Source organism: Phodopus roborovskii, unplaced genomic scaffold, assembly GCF_943737965.1.
Source record: "Phodopus roborovskii unplaced genomic scaffold, PHOROB, whole genome shotgun sequence".
NCBI classification, from domain to species: domain Eukaryota; kingdom Metazoa; phylum Chordata; class Mammalia; order Rodentia; family Cricetidae; genus Phodopus; species Phodopus roborovskii.
In genome coordinates, this window is record NW_026126517.1 from 2,955,209 (window position 1) to 2,979,367 (window position 24,159).

The 24,159-nt window shown below is 40.7% G+C and overlaps 1 protein-coding gene across 2 annotated transcripts in view; it reads left to right on the forward strand.

The window, feature by feature from the left end:
* The window catches only part of Bmper (BMP binding endothelial regulator), a 267,199-nt gene that overhangs the window by 51,550 nt on the left and 191,490 nt on the right, over positions 1 to 24,159 (forward strand). For both annotated transcript variants that reach the window (XR_007835287.1, XM_051196995.1), the window contains exons 4-6: positions 7,699 to 7,781; positions 11,254 to 11,344; positions 14,919 to 15,001. Coding sequence is in view for 1 of the 2 variants with exons in the window: in XM_051196995.1 (XP_051052952.1) it covers positions 7,699 to 7,781; positions 11,254 to 11,344; positions 14,919 to 15,001 (257 nt within the window). In the remaining variant the exon portion in view is untranslated. The remainder of the gene's footprint in view (positions 1 to 7,698; positions 7,782 to 11,253; positions 11,345 to 14,918; positions 15,002 to 24,159) is intronic.

Below are 24,159 nucleotides of genomic sequence, written 5' to 3' on the forward strand. Positions count from 1 at the left end.
ACACACACACACACACACACACACACACACACACACACACACACCCAATACATTTATGTAAAAACTGGTGAAATGTGAATGAGCGGTGTGGATGATACTCATGTCAATGTGCTGGTTTTGATATTTTACTATAGTTACACAAGGTATTTACACCTCCCTGTGTGCTTACAACTTCTGGGAATCTGGTAATTAGTACAAATTAAATATAAAATACTACAGGAAGTATTGGATTATTTTTGGACTTTTTTTTCCTCAATGATCCCTGAACAGCCTATTTAATGAATCATAAAAGTGCATCATGAAAATTCAAGCATAGAAACACATCAGTCACACATGTGCTACCTGGGGTTTATGTTGTGTGTGTGTGTGTGTGTGTGTGTGTGTGTGAGAGAGAGAGAGAGAGAGAGAGAGAGACAGAGAGAGAGAGATTTCTTTGCAATTAATTTGGGAAGATTTCTGTTCCCATCTTTTTGTCTGCATTTGGTGCAATTCATCTTGAGAGTTGTTGCTATTTTCTTTTTCAAATACACTTTATTTCTTAGGCTGATATCATGTACCCCAAATTGTGAAACATTTACCCTTTGGAAAAGCACAGGACTCAAACCACAAGTGTTTAGATTTGGTTCTTTGAGCTCTTAGTATATGTTGTTTCCTGACATCAAAAGACCCTGAGTATAGCATGATTGGTGGCCAAACATAAAGGTATGTAGAACAGAACTGAAACACAAAGTCAGCTCTCACCTTATCAGTCATAAAGTCTGCATTTTGTCTTACAATGCTAGCTTTCCGTTTCCATTAGAACATTTCATTGGGATGTCATTGAAAGACATTGTGTGCCATCTTCCCCAGGTCTTTATTAGGTATCACTTTCTGAGCTCCAGCACATCCATGAGCCCAATTAGGCCATGCATTCAGGGTTCAGGGTGAAACATAAAGAATGACTGAGTGGTGTGAAGTCTTTTACTTTCTTCTACTTTGTTCCCTCACTAAAAATGAACTAAAATGTATCTTCAGTGGCGCTTTCTATGAGCTACACGTTATTCTCAGAGGAAGACTTGAAGCACAATGCCACACCTATTATAATTACATAAAGGGATTAATTTTCAATTTTCATTTTTCCTCTTGGAAGATTTTTTCATACAACATTAGACACACAGACACAGATGTACGCGTGTGAGCGCGCGCACACACACACACACACACACACACACACACACACACACACACCCCTCATCTTTAGAAATGGTCTCTAGACACTTCCCTGCCCACGTTGGAAAGTGAGTTTGATGGCTTCACAAGACACACTCTTGAGTTTCACTGTGCTTCTTTGTGTCTTTGCTCAGCATAACTGGAACTTCTTCCCCTCCTACTGATGCTTGACAGTGGAGTGCTGATGCTGGGAAGATTGCTGTAATGGCACTTAGCACCGAGAAACATGCTGTCCCACAGATAGACATGTTTGTAGTTGGAACACATCAAATGCATGGATAGGTGGTATGGCTCACATGGAAGGAGCTCACAAGCATTTCCTTCCCTTACTGCATCACATGTCCTTTGTTGTTAAAATTACAAAGGGAGCCTAAAAGTAGAAACCCAATTGGTTTGTGGTTCATAGCCTATCAAGGCCAGATATTGTATTATTACAATAGTATGAAGTCATGAGACTGTCAGCCAAATTTCATCAACTGATAGACTTTAATAATCACATAGGCCAGAAATCCATGCAGGTGAGTTGAAAGAGAAGTATGCTGAACTTGTCTGATATTTCTGTGTGTTTGAGACTTTGTTCATACAGCCATCAAAAGTTAAGTATAAAGCTTTCTATCATTTTAGTTCTCTTGTGTGTTACTTAATTTAGATCACATATTTGAATCCCTGGTTGGGATACAAAACAGAAGGCTATGAGAAGAATGTTATGCTGAGGGGTACACAGCATTCCTTAGGAGCTCAGGTTGCTCACAAGAAGTCAGGTTAACTTCTTCTCTTGGGATGAAGGAAATGGCTTGGCCATAAAAGTCCCATTAGCCACAAAAATAAGCAACAATGCCTGCAGGATCCATGCAGGTACGGCCTTGAAAAGTAATAAAACCTGGGTTAAAGGAACTCTTAAGGACATGATTTAAGCCCTTGAATGGCCAGTAAGACTTTATGTTTATCCCTCTGACTATACTTCCATATGTCGCTGGAGAAGTTCTGAAAAGTGGCTCATTAAAAAACATTGTATTGGACTGGGGTCATTTGGGGCTTATTGACCAAGGCCAAGGGTGGGGGTGCCCTGTGGAGACCAGGAACAGCAAAGAACGGCAGGTCTGTCTACACCCTTTCTTTTTGCCATCTAGTAAGAAGTGAGTTCAGAGACCCCAAATCTGGGTTAGTTTAAATAAATATGACAAAACACTTAACAAAATCAAAGAAATCAATGACAATAAAGCAACATAAGATTAACCAATAGTTTATGGGCCCAGAGTAGATTTTGGGAAGAAAGAGCACATTATTAAAAATTAAGTCATTTGAATTAATCCAGGAAAACTGCTTTTCTGGAGCTAAATTTAATTGGGTCCATATGCCTAAGAGCCCCAGGAGATAGTCACCTTTGCTATAGTTTATTTTTGTGGATTGTAGGAATAGCTGTTCATAGGTGCTTGCTGTTTCATATACTTAAGTTGAATCTGTATTAAGTATTTGCTACATATAAAATGTTGCAGAGGACCTGGGATTATATGTTATGCATGTAGAGGGAGCACAGAAGCCCGCTTTATGCAGTTGAGTGTCAAGACTGGCTCCATAGATGTTTTGGGAGATGTCATTCTGTAAATATGTTTCTCATACTGGTTAATGAATAAAGCACTGTTGGCCAATAGGAAAGCAAGATAGGAGGGACTAGGATACAAGGAGGAAAGAGGAAGTAGTAAGGAGGGGTCAACATAGAGAGACTGGGGAGACGAGATGCCTGCTGTATTCCCTGGTAAGATAAGACCACGTGGAAATACATAGAAATGGGTTAATAATTAAGACAGAACTAGCTGATAAGAAACTAGTAACTGGCCAACAGCATTGTATCAAATATAGAGTCTCAGTGTGTTAATTGGGGCTGGCGCGGTGACAGGACAAGACCAGGTGGCGGGAGGAAAAACCTTACTCCTTACATAGATGTATTGAGCTTGACCCTGGAACCATCTGTGTGCCCATTCATGCAGACAAGTAAGTGGATGAGATGTGGGTTTCCCAGGAAGACAAGGGCATGTGACCATCACAGAATAAGCTCCTCTGGCCACATTTGGAGGAATTGGGGAGTAGATTCACCTTTGTACTTCAGCCAGGTTGAGTAGGGGCCATCAAGTATCAACGTTTCAACTTGTAAGTTTGAACACTGACAGCTGTTGAAGATGGTTTTAAAAGGTGTGATGACAACCAGGATGCTCAGTCAGATTCACCTCTGTGGAGTTCTGGGAATGAGAGCAAGTGACTCAAACAGGGAAGTGCTTAAGGTGCCAGGGGATGCAGAGACAGCGATGGGAAGACCTGAGAGGATTTCAGACAAAGATGGAGAAAGCAGTCATAGCTCCTAGGGCTCCTTCCAGGTCCAGGGCCGTTTTTATAGTCTTGGTGATTTTTAACAGTTGTTTTAGTAACAATGATGAAAAATGTGGTATTCTTGAGCCCTTGGAACAGTGTGGCCACTGAAAAAGTTTGCGATTAATAGGAAAAATGAGTTAGTTTTATTGCTTAACTGTTGATTTAATTAATTTATGCTCTTCCTGTTTCCTTTGCCATGTGTGCTCTGAGTTGACTGGATGACGAGGCAGAGCTTCATTACAGGAGTCTGTGGGAAGAAATACTGTGAAGTTTTTCCTCACTCTGAAAACACTCAATATTACAAGAGCTAAATCACACTCAAAAGGAACGTGAACAGTTAGGCCAGTGGTTCTAACCTTCCTAACACGGTGACCTGTTAATACAGCTCCTCATGCTGTGGTGACCCTCAGCCATAAAATTATCTTTATTGCTACTTCATAGCTACAATTTTGTTAGTATTATGAATCATAGTGTAACTATATGTCTTTTGCAATGGTCCTTGGGTGGTGCGGCCCACAGGTTGAGAACTGATGTGTTAGGTTCATTTTATATTAGTTTAGACATAAAAAACATTGGATGTCTGCATGATAGTTTAAACTGAGGTTTCTCAATCTTGGTATATTTACCTTTGCCTTGGTTAATTCTGTGTTGTGCTCTGTGGGTGTCACGCTGTCTCTGATGTCTCTGCCCATAAGACACCCGCAGCTTCTCTCATTCCCCATTGTGACAATTAGCAGTGTCTCCTAGAGGTGCCAGAATCCTCTTGGGTAGAGGTGGTGAAGAGTGTTGTGATTTTTATCAGAAAATAATCACTTTGTCCCTCTGCAGTCCTGATATTTTTATTCAAAAATTTGAGGTACAGCTAAAACTGTTCATTGTCTGCAGAAAACTAATGGACATTTACGAATTTCCTTCTAGAAAATTCATACAAACAGATGTTAAGAAAGAAAAGCTACTTTATTGGTTTCTGAGTGTTTCCCTGCATTCTTCTCTTGGCTTCTCTCTTTTGTTTCGTGACTGTTTCAATTACACTTAATTTTATGAGAAGGGCAGTTATTTTCCATTTTTCCTGGGCAATTAATTCCTCAATGCAGAATATTACAAGTTTAGACCTGACTGTGGAAAACATGGATTTCACCTGGAACCTGGATTCTAGTTTGCTTCACACTTAGTTCCTACATATTTGGAGTGCCACTTTGGACTTTCTGTGTAAATTTTCTCATTTGAAAGATAAAGGAGACAAGCTATGTTATCTGTAAGTTTGCTTTTAGTTCTAAATATCAGAACTTTAGCAATTTTTTATTGTTTCTTCTGTTTGTTCCCTACATTCATGACATATTTTCCACTAATACTCAGAACATGCCCTTCAGGCCCCCAGTGGTTCATAGACAAACACTGTAAGTACAGTCAACAATTGGAAGCATTGACTATAACTCAGCAGGGATTCTATGCCTTTGCATGTAATAATTAAAAAAACAAGCTCATATATTGTGTAATCTTTAAAATGTAATTTTTCTAGTAAGGCATCTTTAATATTTTATAAAAGTATTGGTCTGAATTGGAGACAAAACAAAACAGTGTTCTTTCACTAGAGGTAGTAGAGAAGCCCTTCATGGAAACGTGACAGGAATTTTTCTCTGCTTTTCTATTCTGTCCAATAAGAGACAATGCAGTTTGGCCCATGAGGCATTATATTGTGTGGAAGGCAAGAGAATGCCTGACTATTCTTTCATTAGCACAAATTATATAGCAATAGAATTTGTTATAGAAATTTTCTCAAGATGAGATCATTTATTTCTGAGTAATATTAAGGTTTTCTTGGAGTTTTCATATAGCTCATTGGTATTTTGCTCTAAGAAAACATGCTTGTCTTAGAATTGGACCCCAAAGAGCAATAAGAAGATCTTGTCTTTAGTAATCATGTTCCCATATCTCTTGCCTATGAAATGGTGTATCTAATGCCAGTGTGTCAAAGTCTTTGGAGCCAGCTGAGGCTAGTCAGAGCACGTGAAGAAGAAGGTATGGGCTTTATTTGATACAGAGAGTTTTCCAGATGTTTTGAGCCTACTCAAGTCATCTAGCTTCATCCATCGAACAGCGATATCCAGTGTGGACTCAGGCACTGTAGACTAACATAGTAACAGGGAAGTTAAACAATGACCCTCACAATCTGACCTTGGTCTAATTTTCTAATGTTATTGCCCAGTTTTTCTTTGCGTGTTCAAAAACAGTGGAGAAACCAGGCTCCCCACAGAGTTGTCTGAAGCCAAAGGCACTGTTATGTTCCCTGCACAGTGGACAGCTTGTTCTGATGCCTCTATCCCACTCAAAGCAGAATACTCTGGACAGCCTCATGCACCTCCTGGAGCTCTCTGCACATGGCCTGGTGTTACTGGATGGGGGTGGAGGATTCTTTCTAAGCCTGTGAGACCTTTCTCCTAGGTTTCCTTCTTTCATGTGGAAAGGCAAGATCACTACTGGCTCTATTAGTAACAAAAAAAACAAAACAAAACAAAACAAAAGACCCAAAAAACAAAACACTCTATCTTTATGTTTTTAAATCCATATGATGAAAATATATAGCACACCCAGAAACTCCACTGTACTGGCCCCCTTGGCAGGCATTTTGTATTTGCTCGGATTCAGTATGAATGAGATTTGGTTCTCTGATTTCCCTGCTTCCATCACTTGGAACATGTTATTTATTATCCAAACAAGCCTGTGCTAGTAGATCAGACAGGCACATGGCATGTTGCTCATGCATTTGCGCAGTGAGATTTATGCTAGCCCAAATGATTCTATATTGCTTTTCATTGTTGAAAATGTTCTGTATTCATCCTTGGTTTGGCATGTGTATTTGCAGTGTGCTAAAAGTTCTTGTGGTTGAACACTTTATCTCAGTAACACTCCACGCAGAGGAAATTAAAAAATGTATAGTGAAAGCAATGCCCAGATATGTTTCCAGTCAGCCGTGCACGTTAGCCATTTGATGTAGAGGCACTGGAGAGCAAGGAATCACTAAGCTTTTTCAGTCATTCGTGATGCTCTGAAATTCAGGTCAGCAATCTGAGTTTATGAAAACATCTGTTGAAAATTCCACAAGCCCTTTGTTATTCTGTTGCTATGAATTAAGACCCTTTTGCCATGGTGCTGTTAGGAAAAACTCCTGGATGAAGGTGAGTTCTTTCTCTTTTGAACAAGATCGAACAAGGAGTTGAGGTTGAGTAGGTTATCAGAAGTTCACCTCTGAAGCAGAGGGGCAGCCCTTTTGTTTTGTGACAATCCTGTCATGGTACATGTTCTCCTTTTCTATATTTTGGTAAATCTCTCCATCTGGTGGGCTTCTAGAGAGACAGTGACAATAGGTGAATCCAACACAAAGTATAGGCCATAGCACAGAGGATGCTATTGGTAAACTCTGAATCCAGGCTGAATACATTATGTTCCTCTGTTACTTCTTTGGCTTCTTCCCAGGGACTTAAGCCAATCTGCTCTCTTTTGAGGGTCTCTAGCCTCTAACTTCTGTTTTTGCCAATGAGTTAGTATGAACTTTGTTTTTCCTATTAACTCAGCATGTAATAACCCATGCATTAGTAATTTCAGATTTGTTTAAATTTATTACCTAAGAGTAAAACAAAACTGAAATAGGAAGGCATAGCTCTTTGAGGTGGGAAATAAGCCTTGAAAAGTTTGATTTAATAAAGGTTATAGTTACTATAATTTTGTAATCAACTTCTATATTTTAATTCACACTTTTATATTTCCCACCATATTTTATACTGCTGTCTTAACATTCAGCAATTTTGAATTCTTATGCTCTCATACCAAATCCCCTTTCACTGCAGTAGTTTTAGATATTGTATTCTCATGTTTGATAAAACATAAATAAAATGATAATTTTATATATGTTTGCCAAGAGAGTCATATATGGTTTTCTATCTGAAAATATAGTCTGTGAGGTTAATGCACTCAGTAGTGAAAAATTTAATGTGATCATGTGCCAAGCAGATCATATGTGTGTTATAGGAAAGAAAACATTGCCTTGGCTTACACGACATATATAGTTCTGTTCCAAAGAGCGGTGAACCCCACTCATCCTTGGCCTCTTTTCTTCCTCTCTAGGTTGTACCCATGAAGGAAGAACCTACAACAGCTCCTTCAGATGGCAAAGCCCGGATGAGCCATGCATCCTGCGGCAGTGTCAGGTAACTCCACCTCTACCTCTCCTGAGCCACCGCTTTCGGTAACCCCAAGTGAACCTCTTCCTGAAAGTCCAGAAAGGGAAGAGGGGGGAGCATCTCTATCCATGTATTATTTGTTGTGACATTATTCAGAACGAGACAGGTACACAGTAGGTATTGAATGGTTCTTGTTTCTAGAAACACACAGCAGAATTGTCCACCATTACATCACCTTTACACTGAGGTTGGAACATGCTAGGAAGATGTGTGTGTCCTTGAGGAAGCTCATGTCTTCCTGTGAAATCATCTTTGAGCAAACTATGAATTCTTGTCAGCAGAAAAGAGGTTCTTTTAGATGAGATATTCTGTCCTTTGATGAAAAAGATTTTGAGCTGGAGCTGTGCTGTAAACGGTATTCAAATGAAGTAATTAATTAATGTAACTTAGGGATTTAACCTAAACAGTTTAAGAACCATAGGTTTAGCAAGTATGGGGTCCACTGTTGGTCTTTGTTCAATTCCCAAGGGAACAGCTGCTCCACGTGGCTCTGATGTTAAACCTGGTCTGATGAGCCAAGGGGAAACAGACAGCCAAAATTGTTGCATTCTTTTCCTCATTGTATAGAAATATTGTACCAAAACTGACAGTCAGGGGCTGGTGATGTAGCTTGGAGGGAGATGGGCTTGGGTTTGTACTTTTCATGCAAGTGTTGTGGCCTGAGTTCAATCAGAACTCTCACAGTAAGGCAGAAGGAGAGAATAGACTCCAAAGCTGTTCTCTGGCCTCCACATTTGCACAAAGCATTCTGTCTCTACATACATATCATGCACACACATGCACAGTAAATGAAAAGGTACAGTAATTATAGAATATTCTTTTCTTGAAGCCCCTCCCACTCTTTGGAGATCTTCACTTTTCCTTAATAAATGTATGCCTCTTCTGCTCAAAAAGTAATGTTCATCTAATTTTAAATAACTTCAGTTATGTTTTTATGAAGATGTTGTTAAGTTACTTTATTCCAAACCACATTTGCCCCTCTCAGTATATGTGTTTGTAGTTAGACGAGGACCGAAAGGCAAGTGCAATACTGGATGTTTGTCTTGGATCTTATCTGAGATGCTGATAGTTTGCTTCTGAAATCTAAATTCTATAGAGTCATGCATGGTTTTATTATACTGTAGGTTTTAGTGTATAATAGGCATTCTTGATCATTAGACCTATTTATTTCACTTTTGGCTTATTTGTGTAGTAAGCTGTATGTGAAGTAAACAGTAGGTTTAAAAAGATATAAATTGTAAACTTAACCAGACTCAAGTCACAGAGACACAAGAGCAGTGAGTTTTAAGACAACCTCAAAGACCATATCATTGCCAATATTTTCAGCTCCACCCTGCTCCTGAAAGTATAAGCTTTCCTGACTTTGTTGGAGGTATTCTGAAGGTCTTGGTTACGACATTTGTTAAACAAGCTTCTAATGAATGCTGAGGAATCCTGAATAACACTGTGCACATCAATCCTGAGGCCTTATAGATTCTCAGGTTGTTTAGTGTTGCTGTCTTGAATGGTTGAAGGTAGTCTTTAAATTAAATGGAATATCCTCCACATGGGTATCTCCTTTCATGAAGTGTGCCCTCTATTGTCTATCATCCTGCCTATCAGTGGACCCCAGAGAGAATGGGTGAGGGGAGCACATCATTACTGGAAGTGAGGAAATGCTCCAGGGCAGAATGCTACAGAAGATTTGGGAGGGGGTGAATCTCACCTTTTATGCCTTCCTTTCACTTAAACCCTATGAGGTCCTTTCATTCAGCAAGCAGGAAAGCCATCCTCTGGGATACACTTGCAGCAGCTATCTTCCTGCTCCTGCCTCCCACTCCCTCCCTTTGGGAATGAGACCTCATAGAAGGATGCCAGCAAGGGCCTTTCTGGCACTTGCTCGGCATGTCCTGTTGCTGTGAAGTAAGCAAAGTTATAGTCTCTCACCAGGGCACAAAGCCAGTAACAGAGGAGTCAGTGCACTCTCTGTAAAAAAGGGATAGAGTGAGTTGGGTGAGCACACACACAGAGAGAGAGGCAGAGAGAGAGACAGAGACACAGAGAGACTTTCATTAAAATGCTTCTAGCAGATGCCAGCATGCAGTAGGTACTGGACAGGTGACAGCAAGTCTAATGATCTTCATCTGTTTCCATTTGCATAGAATTCTATGTATTTCTTATATCCTGTGCCAAAGGAGTTCTAATGATGAAAGTTTTACGTTTTTTCTCACTTCTGATTTCTAACTAGAAGAGAAAAATCTGGAGGTCACATATGAGAAATTCACACGAAGAATTACTGTGAGGTCTCCATTTAGATGGCAGCTACTGAAGGAAAATTGACCCTAGCCCTTAACCATAGTGCTTCACACATGTTTTACTGTCTATTGATGGTGTTTCTGGATCCCTTCCCCCAAGTGTGATAAATGATGTAATAAATTCACCTAGTAGTGCTGCCCCCAAGCCTGGCATGATATGAAACATTTAGTATACAATGTCATTATTAAGTTGGATGCTATAGGGCAGACACACTGAAGAAAATGGCTTTGTTGTGAGATTTATTCAAATAAAACTAATAAGAATATGAATTCATTTAGAAAAAAAAGTAGGCAGAGAATCCAGAGGGAATGAAGACTGACCCTAAAATTTTACTTCAAAAGTCTTTCCCCTGAAACTTGTCATGGTGATGCACACCTGTGATCCCAGAGCTTCCCAGAGGTGGAAGAAGAAGAATCGGAAGTTCAAGGTCATTCTCTGTCAGTTCAAGACTAGCCTGGGATACTTGAGATTCCTTTTCAAAAAAGCAATATATGATCAAAACCCAAAAGCTTCAATATTCATTTAAATATCCTAGCTCCAGGATCAGTTTGCTATTGCTGCTCCTGATTCCATTGTCTGAACATACACTATGTGTTTTGACATGCTTAAGGGGAACTTAGAGATGATTTTCTTGAATCTGTTCATTTACTGCTGGAGGAAACTGAGTCCCAGGTACTACTGGGGATGAAGTGACACTTGTAAGAGTGTAGAGCTGGTGACTCTTTCTGGAAGGTATTAGGGGTTTTTCCAGAGTTGTGTTTTTTTGTGGAACACAACTCTAGGCATGCTGATCCTCCTTTGTAGTTAATGGCTGGCAGCACAGTGACAGAGTTAGGAGACAGTCACTACAGAGGACTTAAAGCAATTATGAATGCCCACCCAGGATGTCAGAGGCTCACTGTAAGCAAGCAGGTCCTCCTACGTAGATTTAAAGGAGAAAAATGCAGGACCAAAAGCCAAGTACAAGAATGTGGCAAATAACAGGTGACAGGACATGCATATCAAGATCCAAGCGTCCATTTCAGTGAGCTGGGTCTTACCTCATTTGTGTCGCTGCCTTTGGGGGTTTGGATTCATCCTGCTACTCCCCCAAAAGTAACTCAAGTGGCAATTCTGGGCTGACTTGTGACATTCTGTTTTTCAGGAGGGTGTTGTCACAGAGTCTGAGGTGCGCTGTGTTGTTCATTGTAAAAATCCCTCAGATCATCCAGGAGCCTGCTGTCCTACCTGTCCAGGTAATGCTCGAGAAATGGAAGCTGACAGGCTTCCTGGTACTGCACTGCTCTGTCAACAATGCATGACCCCCTCCCCTCCCACTTTTTACATTTGTGCTTGTAAAAAACTTGGAGAGGAAGCTCCTTCCAGTGGCAGTATCTGCCAGACTCTTGTGTGCCTAGCATGAGTGAAACTATGTGCTGTAGGTCTTGGCTTGTGGAATCCCCAAGCTCAGAGGCCTGCTTTCTGCTCAGGGCCACAGGTAATGCTTGTTTTGGAAGGAAGGACTATGGCTCTGCTTGCATTCAGAGTGGTTTTTTTTTTTTTTTTTTTTTTTTACTGTTTCCTATTGCAATACCTCGGCCAGAGTGTGTCATGGTGATGAGGTGACCAGATGTTTTCTGAAAACTGAGAGCTGTGTCCCACATGACTTCAGTTTGGAGTTTTGTCGGTTTCAGTTTTCAATGTGGTTTAACAAGTTGGGCCCTGTGTCTTTCTGGAGAGGGTCCTTCTTCCAAGCCGACAGCTGAGGAAGCCTTTTCTTGCTAGTGGGGAGGGCTCCTGTGTCTTCTCTTGCTCTCTCATGAGAGCCTGGGGATTTTTAGGTGAGAGATGTTTTTCCTGATCTCTTAAGCCTGTGGCCAATAGTCTCAGACAGGTGTTTTGTGTTTTCTTTGAGCCCTTTCCTCACTAGTGACAATACTCAACATCTACTGCTCTTTGCTTTGTGGGGTAGCGAGCAAAGGATGGGCTGCTCTTTGGAGACTGCAGAAGCCTCGTGTGGGGTGTTCTGCTGGGATGGTGTCAGGTTCTCTTCTTTTACATGTCAGTCCCACTGGAAACCCACAGTCAGTTTCCCTTGCGTCTAGTACTTTTTCATGTCCTGAGAGGTCTTTATTCAATTTTGTTTCACTTCAGGGTTTCTATGAAACTGATATTTCCTCAGTTTACACAGGTGAAAAAAACTGATGAGAATTGAACCAATTCCATGAGCCAACTGCTTTATTTTTCCTTCTGAGTGTGTTAGGTGATTTGAACTGTGGTAGCATGTCATTTGATACTTATAGGAGATTTATTAAGTCAAATTGTCAATTCTTCAGACTGTATGTGGAAAACAAAATGTTAATACCTAGGCTGCATCCTAGCAAATTTTATTTGAATCTTCAAGGCAATGGCAGGGGTGGGCTGGTAGGTAATTTCTATATGCAGCTAAGTTCAAGACTGATAACATGACATTTTTTTTCACTCTAGAGATTTAAACATTCTAATAATTTCTAAATTGTTATATAGTTCCAGTGAGTAGACAGTTGACTTATCAATGCAGAATCAATTCAGGGTCCCCCTCACAGTCTCAGGAGTGCTCAGTGAGCAATGTAATATTGGCGTAACATAAAGGGATCCTTGGAACTCAACACCTTTCCCTGTATATATATAACACCATATCACTGGGATATAGTAATATTTTTAGGTTGTCTTTGAAACCTAAGCATGCAGTTGGCAGGGTGCATTTATTTCAAAGTAAAGTTTTCCTATTTGAGCACTTGTTTTTGTCACTGTGCTTTGGGTTCGGTTCCCAGGAAGAAGAGAGTTGAGCTTCATCCCTGTAAACATTCCAGTCTTCACTACCATCCAAGGATGTACAAGGTATTGTCTGTAGGACAAGAAATCAGACCCAGTGACTATGAGGGCCTTGGTGATCAAGGGCCATGGATGGGGATGGAATCAGATTCCTTCTATTTCCTCATCATCAAATCACACTACCTACCCCATCAATACCCAGAGAGGTACTCTATTTAGGTTCTGGTACCCTGGCAGACAAATATTTAAAAATGATCATGACAGTGCCACATACTTCCTCTGACTGGATGGGCTTGGAGCTTTGAGTATGAGATTAGCTATCAGCTTTGCTCCCTCTCCTGAATTCCAGTGACCCTGCTTGGGATGTAAATTGGATGATTTAGAAGGAGCCATCTCTGGAATGTCTCATCCTTTGTCTTTGAGGGAAACCTCATCCCAGTCTAGAAAGGGACAGTCAAGGAAAGCCTTGGGGTATTTACCCTGGTAATTCTGACGGGCTGGCATCTGCCATTGATCAGACTGGCATCCTCTATAATGACAAACATGTGGGCAGTTTCCTCCTGAAATGAATTTCAGGGCATTCTTGGTTGTCTGCTCCTTCATTGTAGTCTGAGTATTGCTCAAGGAGTGGGTGTGATGGAAATAGAATTATTTCAAATTCTGTTGTTTAAGTTGTCAAATATAGATTTTTGTGGCAAGCCATATGACAGAGTCAGAGGTGTAAACATGGGAAAAGATTGAAGACACTTTATTGTAATGTCCTTTGGAAATAGGCTATTAAGCATCTGTCATTATGAATGGTGCCGAGACACAGCCACAGGGAAGGCCATGTTAGCAAGACCTTCAAAATCATCCAGAACAGTGAGGAGACAGCTGATTGTTAGCTATGGGTATAGCTACAAAAAGAGATCTTATCGCTGGGTCATCACTTGAATTTGTCTTTACTTGGCTTTTTGGATTCAGCACTTATCTTCATGTCTTTCTACTGAGCAGAGTCATGCTTAGTGTGAAAATGGATAGATCCAGGAGCCAGATTTGCTAGAGCAATGTTCATTCTGCTTCATCAGGAACCAGTTCCTTTGAGCATTTGTTGATTCCTTCCAACATTGTCTTGAGAACTTCTCTATCCTTCACAAAACCCACCATAGCTAATTTTACTTCCAACGCTGTCTACTATGAGGAAAGTCTTGAAGGAAGTGGTTTTGCCATTCGCTGACAGTCCTATGGTTGGTGTGATCCAGTTGCTTGCTAACCTGTGTCTCAGGTCACTTAGAGTAAATACTGCCACGAAACATCTCCTGCAGGTGAGACCCTTTATGAACTAAACTTAGCAGGGGCCACAGCCCATTGACACACAGAGTGGAGCAGAAAACCATAGGGCACATGCTGCCTTGTCCTAGCCCATTGTTGCCTTTGCACATGACCCTCTGTATAAGTATCACATGTATAAAAATCAAGTTTACATTACAACTCAGTCACCTGCTGTGTTTTTCTCATCTGTGGGAAGAGAGACAGAGCTTTTTCTGCAATATTGGAAGGTGATGTGGGAACCAAGGGCATGCTGGGCCAGGAATAGGCTGAGTAATTCCTGTACTCAAGTGGCCGCCTACAGAGGCATCTGCTCTTTCTCATCTCAACCTTCCCTCCCTCGCCCTTGCTTTGGCCTCTTCTGACCTCTCTGGAGTTCATCCCCCTGGCTGTGGTCAGCATGATCCTGCTGTAGCTCCAAAGTCTCACTGCATGACTCACTGTAATGCATCTGCTGGCCATGGGCTGACTTAAGTTCCACTGTCATTTGTTTTCTATCATCTTCAGGGTTTCTGAACCTGTGCCAACATGCCAATCATTTGAATTGTATCATTTTCCCCCTTTTAATTATGCATGATGGTGTGATCAAAGGGGATCTCTACTGGGTAGAGGGAAAGGTATGGCTGGGAGATGGTAACCAGAAGGTGGAAGGGTCATGCCAAGCTGAATGAAGTTTGTTGTCCTAATTGGAAGTTCTTTGCTTTCCAGGCTGTGTGTTTGAAGGCATACAGTATCAAGAAGGAGAAGAATTTCATCCAGAAGGAAGCAAATGCATCAAGTGTTCCTGTGTTGTAAGTACTGAAATGACATTGCTCATATGATCCTTAGGACTAACTGCTTCTTGCCTTCACTAAAAGCAGACTCATCCTTTATACTCTCTCCTCATTAGGGTCTTATGATGCAGATCCAAGGAAAAGCCCATTCCAAGTGAGGCAAGCTTTTCAGTTCTGCTGATGTTGACCTTCTGGGCTGGGGTTCTGTGCTATGGACCCACTTGCATGCATTCATTCCAGAATGTTCAGCAGCACTCCTGGGCTTGCCCTACTAGATCCTCAACTGTATAACCATCACTGTCTGCAGACCTTGCACAGTATCCTCTGGATAGCAAACTGGCTTTTCATTAAGATCTACTGTCCTCTGAAATAAAGGAGTCCTTCTACCCCTCTTTGGGGAAGCCCATGGGTCTTCTGTTTCATGGAGCAGAGAGGCTTCTTGCCATTGTAGCTTTAACTTCAGTGCAGTCAAAGTGGGAAGTGGACGAGAACAAACAGCTCATCTCAATGTGCTCTGTGGGGTGAGGTGAAGGCTGGTCACCTATGGTTGTAGGGAATAGATGGGTGGAAAGTGCTCATAAATAACAGGTTTATGGCAGGGTAGAAATTAATGAGACCATGTTTTCTAGCATGTATAAGAAAGAGGAAAAGAGTTTGGCCTGTGCTCTGATTTTAAAGGGAATTTTTAAATGAATGTATTTTAAATCAGACGTAAAACCAGTAGTGATGGTGGTGATGGGGAGTCTGGTGTTCAGTCATTGCTCCAGGTTATTCACAGTAGGAGCGACCACAGCACATGCTGTTAGTGATACAGTTAGTAGTACAGGATATACTGATAAAGCATACATTTCCTAAGTCATTGGTGACACAGATGCATCTTTATGTATTAGAAGGAAATACACAAGGAATGCTACCATCCCAGACTTACTAAAGCAGAGGCATATGAAGCCCCGGAAGACACAGCTCTCCATAAGTCTTTTCTAGTAGTTTCCTCCTGCAGCACATGCCCACTTAGAGGCCACATCAGAGTAAACATGACCAAGCTCATGTGATGGCGTATGATGGAGGGTGAAGAGGGGAAGGAAGAGAGTAAGGGAACAGATGAAGAAGAGGGATACATGTACACATATCTAGATAGAAAACAACAGAAGATTTATGCAGTGTATTACAAACACAAAAGAAACCTCCTAATGAAAACAAACATGAGCTTGTATTCTTCTGGTTTCTCTTTTACTATGGGTAAACAGATTATCTTATTTTTTATGTTAGTGGCTTCTACTTTTTGTTATTGGAGTATGTAGCATTTTTCTGGTTTTTCTTCTGTGTGTGTGTGTGTGTGTGTGTGTGTGTGTGTGTGTGTGTGAATCTTTTGGGAGTAGGTGGAGGAAAAACAAGGCAAATTTCAATAGGAAATTGTAAATATATGCATCAACAAATTGTCTTTCTGCAAAAGGTGTGCCAAAGTCAGACAGTCAACCGTCCGTGGGGAAGAAACTTGGCAGGTGCCAAGAAGGATGAGAAACCTCTGTAGTTTTGCCAGTGATGTCAGTCAGAAGTTTCCAGAACTTCTGGAACTGGACTGGACTGGAAATGAGTCTGTGTGTACAGGGTCACAGACTTAAATATACTGAGGTATGTGGATTTCGTGTGTTTTAAATTCATTGTGTGCAGAATGGAACACACTGAAGGCCAAGTTCAGGCCCAGGAAAGCCCTGTTTTCATTTTCAGTTGATGTTTGTCCAGGCTTTCTTGCTAGCTGCTTCTCTGCAGCCCTGTAATGTCTGTCCCTTCCTGCACATTAATCTACTTTCCTGTGTGCCTGTGGTTCTAGCTTCCTTCTAGTTCTCCTTGCTGTCCTCATCAATTAAAGTGCAATTGATGGCTTGGTTATGTTCCTCATTGCCAGTCTTTACCAGTGGTCCTAAACCCATGGGTAGCTATCCTTTGGGGTCATGTCCAAGATATCCTGCCTATCAGATATTTACATTACACTTCATAACAGTAGCAAAAATACAATTATGAAGTTATGAAGTAGCAAGGAAATGAGTTTATGGTTGGGGGTCGTCACAACATGAGGAACTGTATTAAAAGTTGAGAACCACTGGTTTAGACTATTAGAATAAATGGGAGAAAGGATGAACTCATGCTTGAGGACAGGGTGTATTTTGTGCTAGGATGAATAAAAGTTTGAGATATAAACATTTATTCCAGTGGGTCATTGTTGAAATGGCCTAGCTTTAAAATATTCTTCCCTTTTGCTATCTTTTCATGTAGTTAACTTTTAAAACATGAAATAGAAAGTGGTGTCTGGGTAGCTGATGGCCCTATCCCAGTTGTGGTGGCTGTGGGGGATATTTGCTTGTGAGTGTAATGTTTCAAACCTGTGGTCTCACTCTGTTGCTTGCTAGGTTTGTCCAGCAGCTGGGCTGGAAATTTTGATGTGTAAGGTGTGCAAAGATGTGAGGAAACCACTTAACAAAAGAACTGGAATGTTTCAACCAGAACCACTGGAAAATGGAACATTTGACTGAAGTGGTTCTAGCATAGAGTAGTCGTGTTAGGGCGTGGAAGTCGGGGATTCAAAGCATTAGTCTATCGGCTTCCCTACAGGGGAGAACTATGTGTTTTATTTTAACAAAAAGGAAAGTGCTAATGTTGCATATAGAGTAACACAACTATACTTGTGTATATCGTATTAGTTTTCTCTCAGAATCTATTAGAGATTGATTTCAGATCTCCTGTGAATACTGAAATCAGATGTTTCAGTCCTTTATGTAAAATTGTGAAATTTCCTGGTAATCACATGCAATATATGCACATCCTTCTATAGACTTAAGCTAATCATTAGAACATAATGTAACCTAAAACAATGTAAATGACATGTAAATTTTATTATGTTATATTCTAATAATGAAAATAATTATTTTACTCTACTATTTGGAGAATAATGACAAAAACATTTGATATGGTCAATATAGACAGTTGCCCAAACATCCTTGAATCTGTGAGTGAATGGATCCACAGTTGTGTAACACATGGATATTGAGAGATAGCTATATTTATGTGAATACATACTTGTGTGCACATAGTCTATATTTAACAGTCTGTTTTTTATATATACATATAGACGTGCATATACAAATAACTATGCAAACATATATAGGCATGGCCATAAACACTAATGTGAAAACATATTTACATACCTAAATTTGGATTTTCCTAGAAACATACCCTGAGGCAAACAACTTAATGTAGGTAGTTTATGAGTTCATATGGGAGGTGAGATAAGGAAGGGTGGTATCCAGTTGAGGGTACACTGCCAAGGGCCAGGACCTGAACACTGCCTCCACACCCTGAAATCATGTGTTTAAAATTAATTTCCATGTGGTAGTGTTGACAAATTGATACTTGAGGAGTCCATTAGGTGATGAGTATCTGCTATTATGGGTGGGTTTGTGATTGCTCAGGAGAGAGGAGTTTGACCTCTCTTGCCCTTCCCCCTCTTGTGCTATGTGAGCACACAGAATTCCTCTCGTCTAGAGGATGCAGCTAGAGACATTATCTTGAGAGCAGACAGCAGCTCTCACAAGCCAAACTGGGTGCCTTATTTTGTGTTTTATCCTTAAGAACTGTGAAAATCAAATTTCTGTGCTTAACAAATTATCCAACCTGTGGAGTTTTGTTCCAAGAACACAGATGAACTAGAACCTCAACAAATTGCTATTGTAGGTAGATCTTAGTCTTGTCTAGGAATTTCTTGAAACCTACATAAATTTCGTGCCTCAGAATTTTTCTTCCTGAGGGCTGGGGACTGAGATGCACTTAAGCCAGTTCTCATCAACCATTGACTGAGAACTGTCTCTGGAAGGATAACAGTTGGCTGGTATTTCCAGCTGCCACTCAGATGGCTAAGTACTCCTTAGCAGAAGAGGAAGAAACACAGGTGTTGATGTTAGGTGACTGGCTGTGGACTTAGGTGACAAGTTTAAGCAGATGAGGGTAGCAAGGCATCCAGAGTTATCAACAACAGAGATGCTTGTGCATATGTGTGATCCCTATGCTCATCAACATGCACATGCTAGCATGCTTATGTCATTGCATAGGGATGTACATATGGATCTAAACATACCTACACATACATGCATGTTTAGAACACAGTGCTCCCTGCCCATCCCCATCATTCTCTTTCACGTCTCCAGTTCCTTGCCCATCTGCTGTCCCTGCCCATGCTTTGCCTTGTTCATTTGGAGAGTGTTTAAGCTTTCTAAGTTGGTCATTACTATATTAGTCCACTTTTCTGTGCACTCCGTGTTCCCAAGCAGGAGTGATAGTCTTTCCTCATTTGTATTGCTGAGGTGCTATGGTTAAAATTTGCTAGCATATCTGCCTTCCTTCCCTGCTCGACTCTGTCCATCTATCTGTCTCCATCTCTGTCTCCCTTTTCCTTTTTCCCTGCCCCCCAAGTATGTATGTATGTACACCCAGTAAGATACATGGCCTTGTGTGTCCCCATTACTGATTTATTTTCCTGTTCTCTCTGCTAGTTGCAGCAGAGGGCATGCCATCATTGGTGTGTTCATCTCCATGTCCTCAGTTCTTACCACCATGTGCTCAGTAGTGCTTGCAATATTCTCTCCCTTCTCTTCTCTGGTCTCTTTCCATGTAGTACATTAAGAGAAAGTAATGTTTTCTCTTCCATACTATAATAAGCCAGCTCTTTCAGGCTAGCCAACCCACTCTTGCCTGATATACTCACTATAGTCCACTGTCCCATTATCCTTTGCTTACTGTTTGCTCTGGAGTTGAGTGTGTGGGAGGAATTATCCCTTATCCACTCTCCGACTAATGGGTGACCCTTCTCTCAAGTAAAATATTGCCAGTGCTGTGTGGCTTGCATGTTACGTCCAGTCCCCCTCTTTACACTCTCTGATTTTTTTTTTTTTTGAAAATATGTGTAGCTGTGTTTTAGTGATGTGGTGACAGAGGCAGACCACCAGAAAGGCACTTCATCTGACTGAGATGGATGCCTTAGCTAATGAAACAAATGCTTTGCATATGACTTTATATCCTGGTTTAGTCAGGACAGTATGCATGGCATTCCAGACAGTTGAGGACATGCTAGCCTTTGATGATATCTGGAGAGGACTGCACAACTCTTTCCTCCCACCCATTCCAGAAGCAAGGAGTCCAACATTTTTAGGTGTGAATATCATCATGACTCACTTAGGAACTTCAGAGTTTTATCATCACCCATTAAACTATATCATTCCCATTTACACTCAATAAATAAGAGCCAAGAGGATTACATCCAGAGTCCTGATACTAATCAGGGGAGTGATGATTTGCATTCCCTTAGCTGTCCCATACATTTGTCTGGGTCATATTAGAACATGTTTCTTATAAGATGTGTTTGATGTAAGTACTATGCTAGTTTTAAAACATAGCAATGATTATTTCTCGAGTCTAAAGCATGTTGAACGTTTGTTAAAGTTTCCTTTGGTTTAAGCTTGAGGTTCTATTATCTATCTATCTATCTATCTATCTATCTATCTATCTATCTATCTATGTATCTATCTATCACCTACCCATCTATCACCTACCCATCTATCACCTGTGATTCATATATCATCTATGTATTCATCGATCACCTATCTATCATTTATATATCATCTATCTGTCATTTATCTATCATCTATTTGTCATCTGTCATCTGGGTACTTATGTATCTATGTATCTACCTGCCATTCATGTTTATATGTATTTCTCTGTCTGTCTATCCTGCCCATCTAACACACAATTGCTCAGTCAAATATTCAGGAAATGTGGTGGTAGTTGGCACAGGTATTTCTCCAAAACCCTGCTTCAAGGTTGTAGAGGTAAAGGTGCCAATGGGAAATGTTTTGTTATTTTTTTTTTAACAATCTATTTTACGAACCCCATAGGTTCAGGGTTCTTGGAAATTGCTGATGAAAGGAGGTAGCCACACAGTATTGTAGGATACTCTTGGAGAAATGGTAAGGTCTCAGTCTGTAAAACCAGCCAAATTAACTGGCCAAGATCAATTGCTTTTGCTGACAAAGGCGTGCTAAATTCAGAACATTTTAACCAATAAACATGGGTTGTTAATGGGCTGTCTGTGATGGAGGAGCTCTGCTTTATTGGCCCTAGCAGCCCCGAAGTCCATAAACACCTTTGCTCTCACTTACACTTGACATATTGCAAAACATGTCTCCCAGGGAGACTGGAACTCTCAGGAAAATTGTTGAGAACAAAGAAGATGGAGGTCCTGTGGCTTCCCTGTCATAGCTTGCATTCCTTAAAGACATCCTGTCCTGGCCACTTGGCCTTTTCCCAGATTCTCCTTTTCTCTTGACTTTCTGGCCTTTGGACTGGTTGCCCTGACACTGGGCTCTTCTGCATGTTTTTAGAAGTGCGGTCTCTCCATCCCTCTTGGAGGCTAAGGAAGCCAAAGCCACAGCCTTAAAGAATCATCAGAGGAGGCATTAGACCAATGAATTTTGAGAACGCCAGTCTGATCCCTTCGCCTTTGCATTGCCTTTCCTGCTCTCCTTTCCCTTTCCCTTTTCTTTGCCTCACCATCACCCCCATCTTTAGGGGGCACCCACTGATTGTGTATTAGAAACTGGAACTTTCTCCAAAACATAAAAATGCTTAGTTATTAGATATTTATTATTAGTTATTAGATAATTTTGATAATCTTTAAAATATATTTTTCCTTTGTAATTGAACATAGTTGCACATAATAGAAAGGTATAGTGTGGTCACATTGCACATGTACATAATGTATGGTGACCTGATTAGGACAGTTGGCATATTGATATTGATCACTTCAGGCATTAATCACTGTTTTGGTCTGTGAGTATTTAATTTCTTTTGCACTTTCTTTTTGACCTGCTCCGATTCCAACCTGGACCGGTTCACTCCTCCTTAGGTAATCTGGTGGTCCCCTGCTAACAGGAGGTCACCATATTGATGCAGCACTTAATGTGGACATCTGATCAGCATAGCACACTACAGCTGATAATTCCTGGACTCAAGCAATCCTCTTGTCTCAGCCTCCCAAGTAGCCGGGACTATAATAGGTGTGTGCCACTGTGCCTGGCTGAACTTTCTTTTTGAAACACACAGTTATTTGATGATTTTATTTAGCTGCATACATTCCCAGGGGAGGTGCTGATTTTGGCTTTTCGGTGCTTGGGGGCATACTATTTATTGATAATAATGACCACATACAAGTGCAAATGATGTTGACCATGTTTTCTATTCTGTCTGCATCACCTTGTGCCCCATCCGCCAGGGCTCCTCTCTCTACCCAGCTTCTCCCTTGCCCTCCCTGGTGAACATTGCTTATGTTCACTAGTTCACCAAGGGAGAAAGGCATATTTGTGTCTGCTGCTGCACACTTACTAAAATGGCTTCATATGGCAAGGGGATGAGTTCTCAGGGACTGTCTTGCTTGAGAAGTAAGTGCCCTGTAAGTCAGAAAGGTTTCCACAGGTCCTGGCAGCAGAAATTGTGACAGGATGTGGCCACCAGTGATGAGGGATGCTCACAGTGGCAGAGCTTTTTAAAAGGAGGCTGGTCCTCTACCCTCAGATTTGACCTTGGAGTGAAGTTGATCCAGCTGGGATTGTACAACCCTGAAATAGGAAGCAGAGGGAGACATTATCATTTCTGTGGCCACGTGATGCCACAGGAGTTTAAGCTGCATACTCCCAACCTTGCCCACTCTCAGGACTCCAGACCTTCCGGGCCTGTACCCTCTCTTGTGGCCTTTGTCTTACTTGTGATAACAAGTACAGTTTTGGCACATTTTAGTCACAGGCTCACATTATGTCTTCCCTGTCCATGGGGAGAAATTTGGCTACATTTGAGCAATAAATTGGAGAATTGAGCAATTATTGAGAGAATTAGATCAATGTGGGCAGTTTATCTGACTTATACAGGCCAAAAAGCTCAGAGGAGTTTTTAGAACTAGTCTAAAACATTGGTTCAATTTTTTTTAGTGTTTTGATTTCCTTGTCATTCTGAGGACAAAAGTGGTGTTGGCTTTGGATAGTCCACTGAGCAAAAACAAGACAAATTCTTTTTATGACAGGATTAGAAGGTATCTAGCCACTAAGAGGGGTCTCCAACATTCTCAGAAAAGTAACTGGTGTTGTATGTGTTTTAGGCTGGACCACAAAGTTGCATGTTGATGGGCTATGTTGCGTTGAATGTGAGTAGGTATGATAGCACCTGTTTTCTAAAAATTGTTCTAATAGTTTACCCGAATTCTTAGTTTGAAGACATGAGTGTATAACTGTCATATAGTTGATGTTGGAAAATCACCAAAATGTTTGAGAAAGCACTGGATTAACTGCCTACTGTGGTTATTGATAGAGACTTAATTGATAGAGACCTTGATAGAGACTTAATTGTATCTTAGAAGGAAGAGGACAAAGGCATGATCTGGTTTAAGGTGGATCTTTCAATGTGAGGACTTGGTCTTGATTGGGTAAATTTCATGGTATATTAGGTTAAGATTGGCAGAAAGCTCAAGGGGAAGGTTTCCCCTGCACGTGTTTAAGAGTTCATTAGTTCAGTTCAGCTATTATTAGCTGATTCGTTCAGCACCTTTTAAAAACCAGTGGAGACTTACATTTTCTTTATCTTCTCAATGTGAAATCCTGTCTTAGGAATTTTCAAGAAATATTTGCATAGGTGTCTTATTTTTATAGCTTACAACATTCTTTATGGTTGGTGCCTTATATAATTTATGAGGCTTCCTGTGAAGTTACTTTTCTACATAGGGAGTTACTATGCCAACAATAATCCCAACATCAAAAACAGAAATTTCTTTAACAGTGTTTCAAGATTTATATGAAAACATAGTTTGAAAAGAGACCAGCGAGTGATTTCTTTACAAGAGAATTGTTGATAATGATAGCTTCCATTACTAATGTGTTCCACATAGCACTTGAATGTTTATTTTCTCAATTATCCTTCAACATAAGTGATAGTAGCTCTTCTTTTGGTGAAGAAACTGAATTTCTGAGAAACACAGTAGTGTGGCTGAAGTTGTAGAGCTCAGAGAACAGAAACGCAGCACTGCATGGTTCTCAAACCACCCACCTTTGCAAGCAGCCAGTATAGTTTGGAGATTTTTATCTATA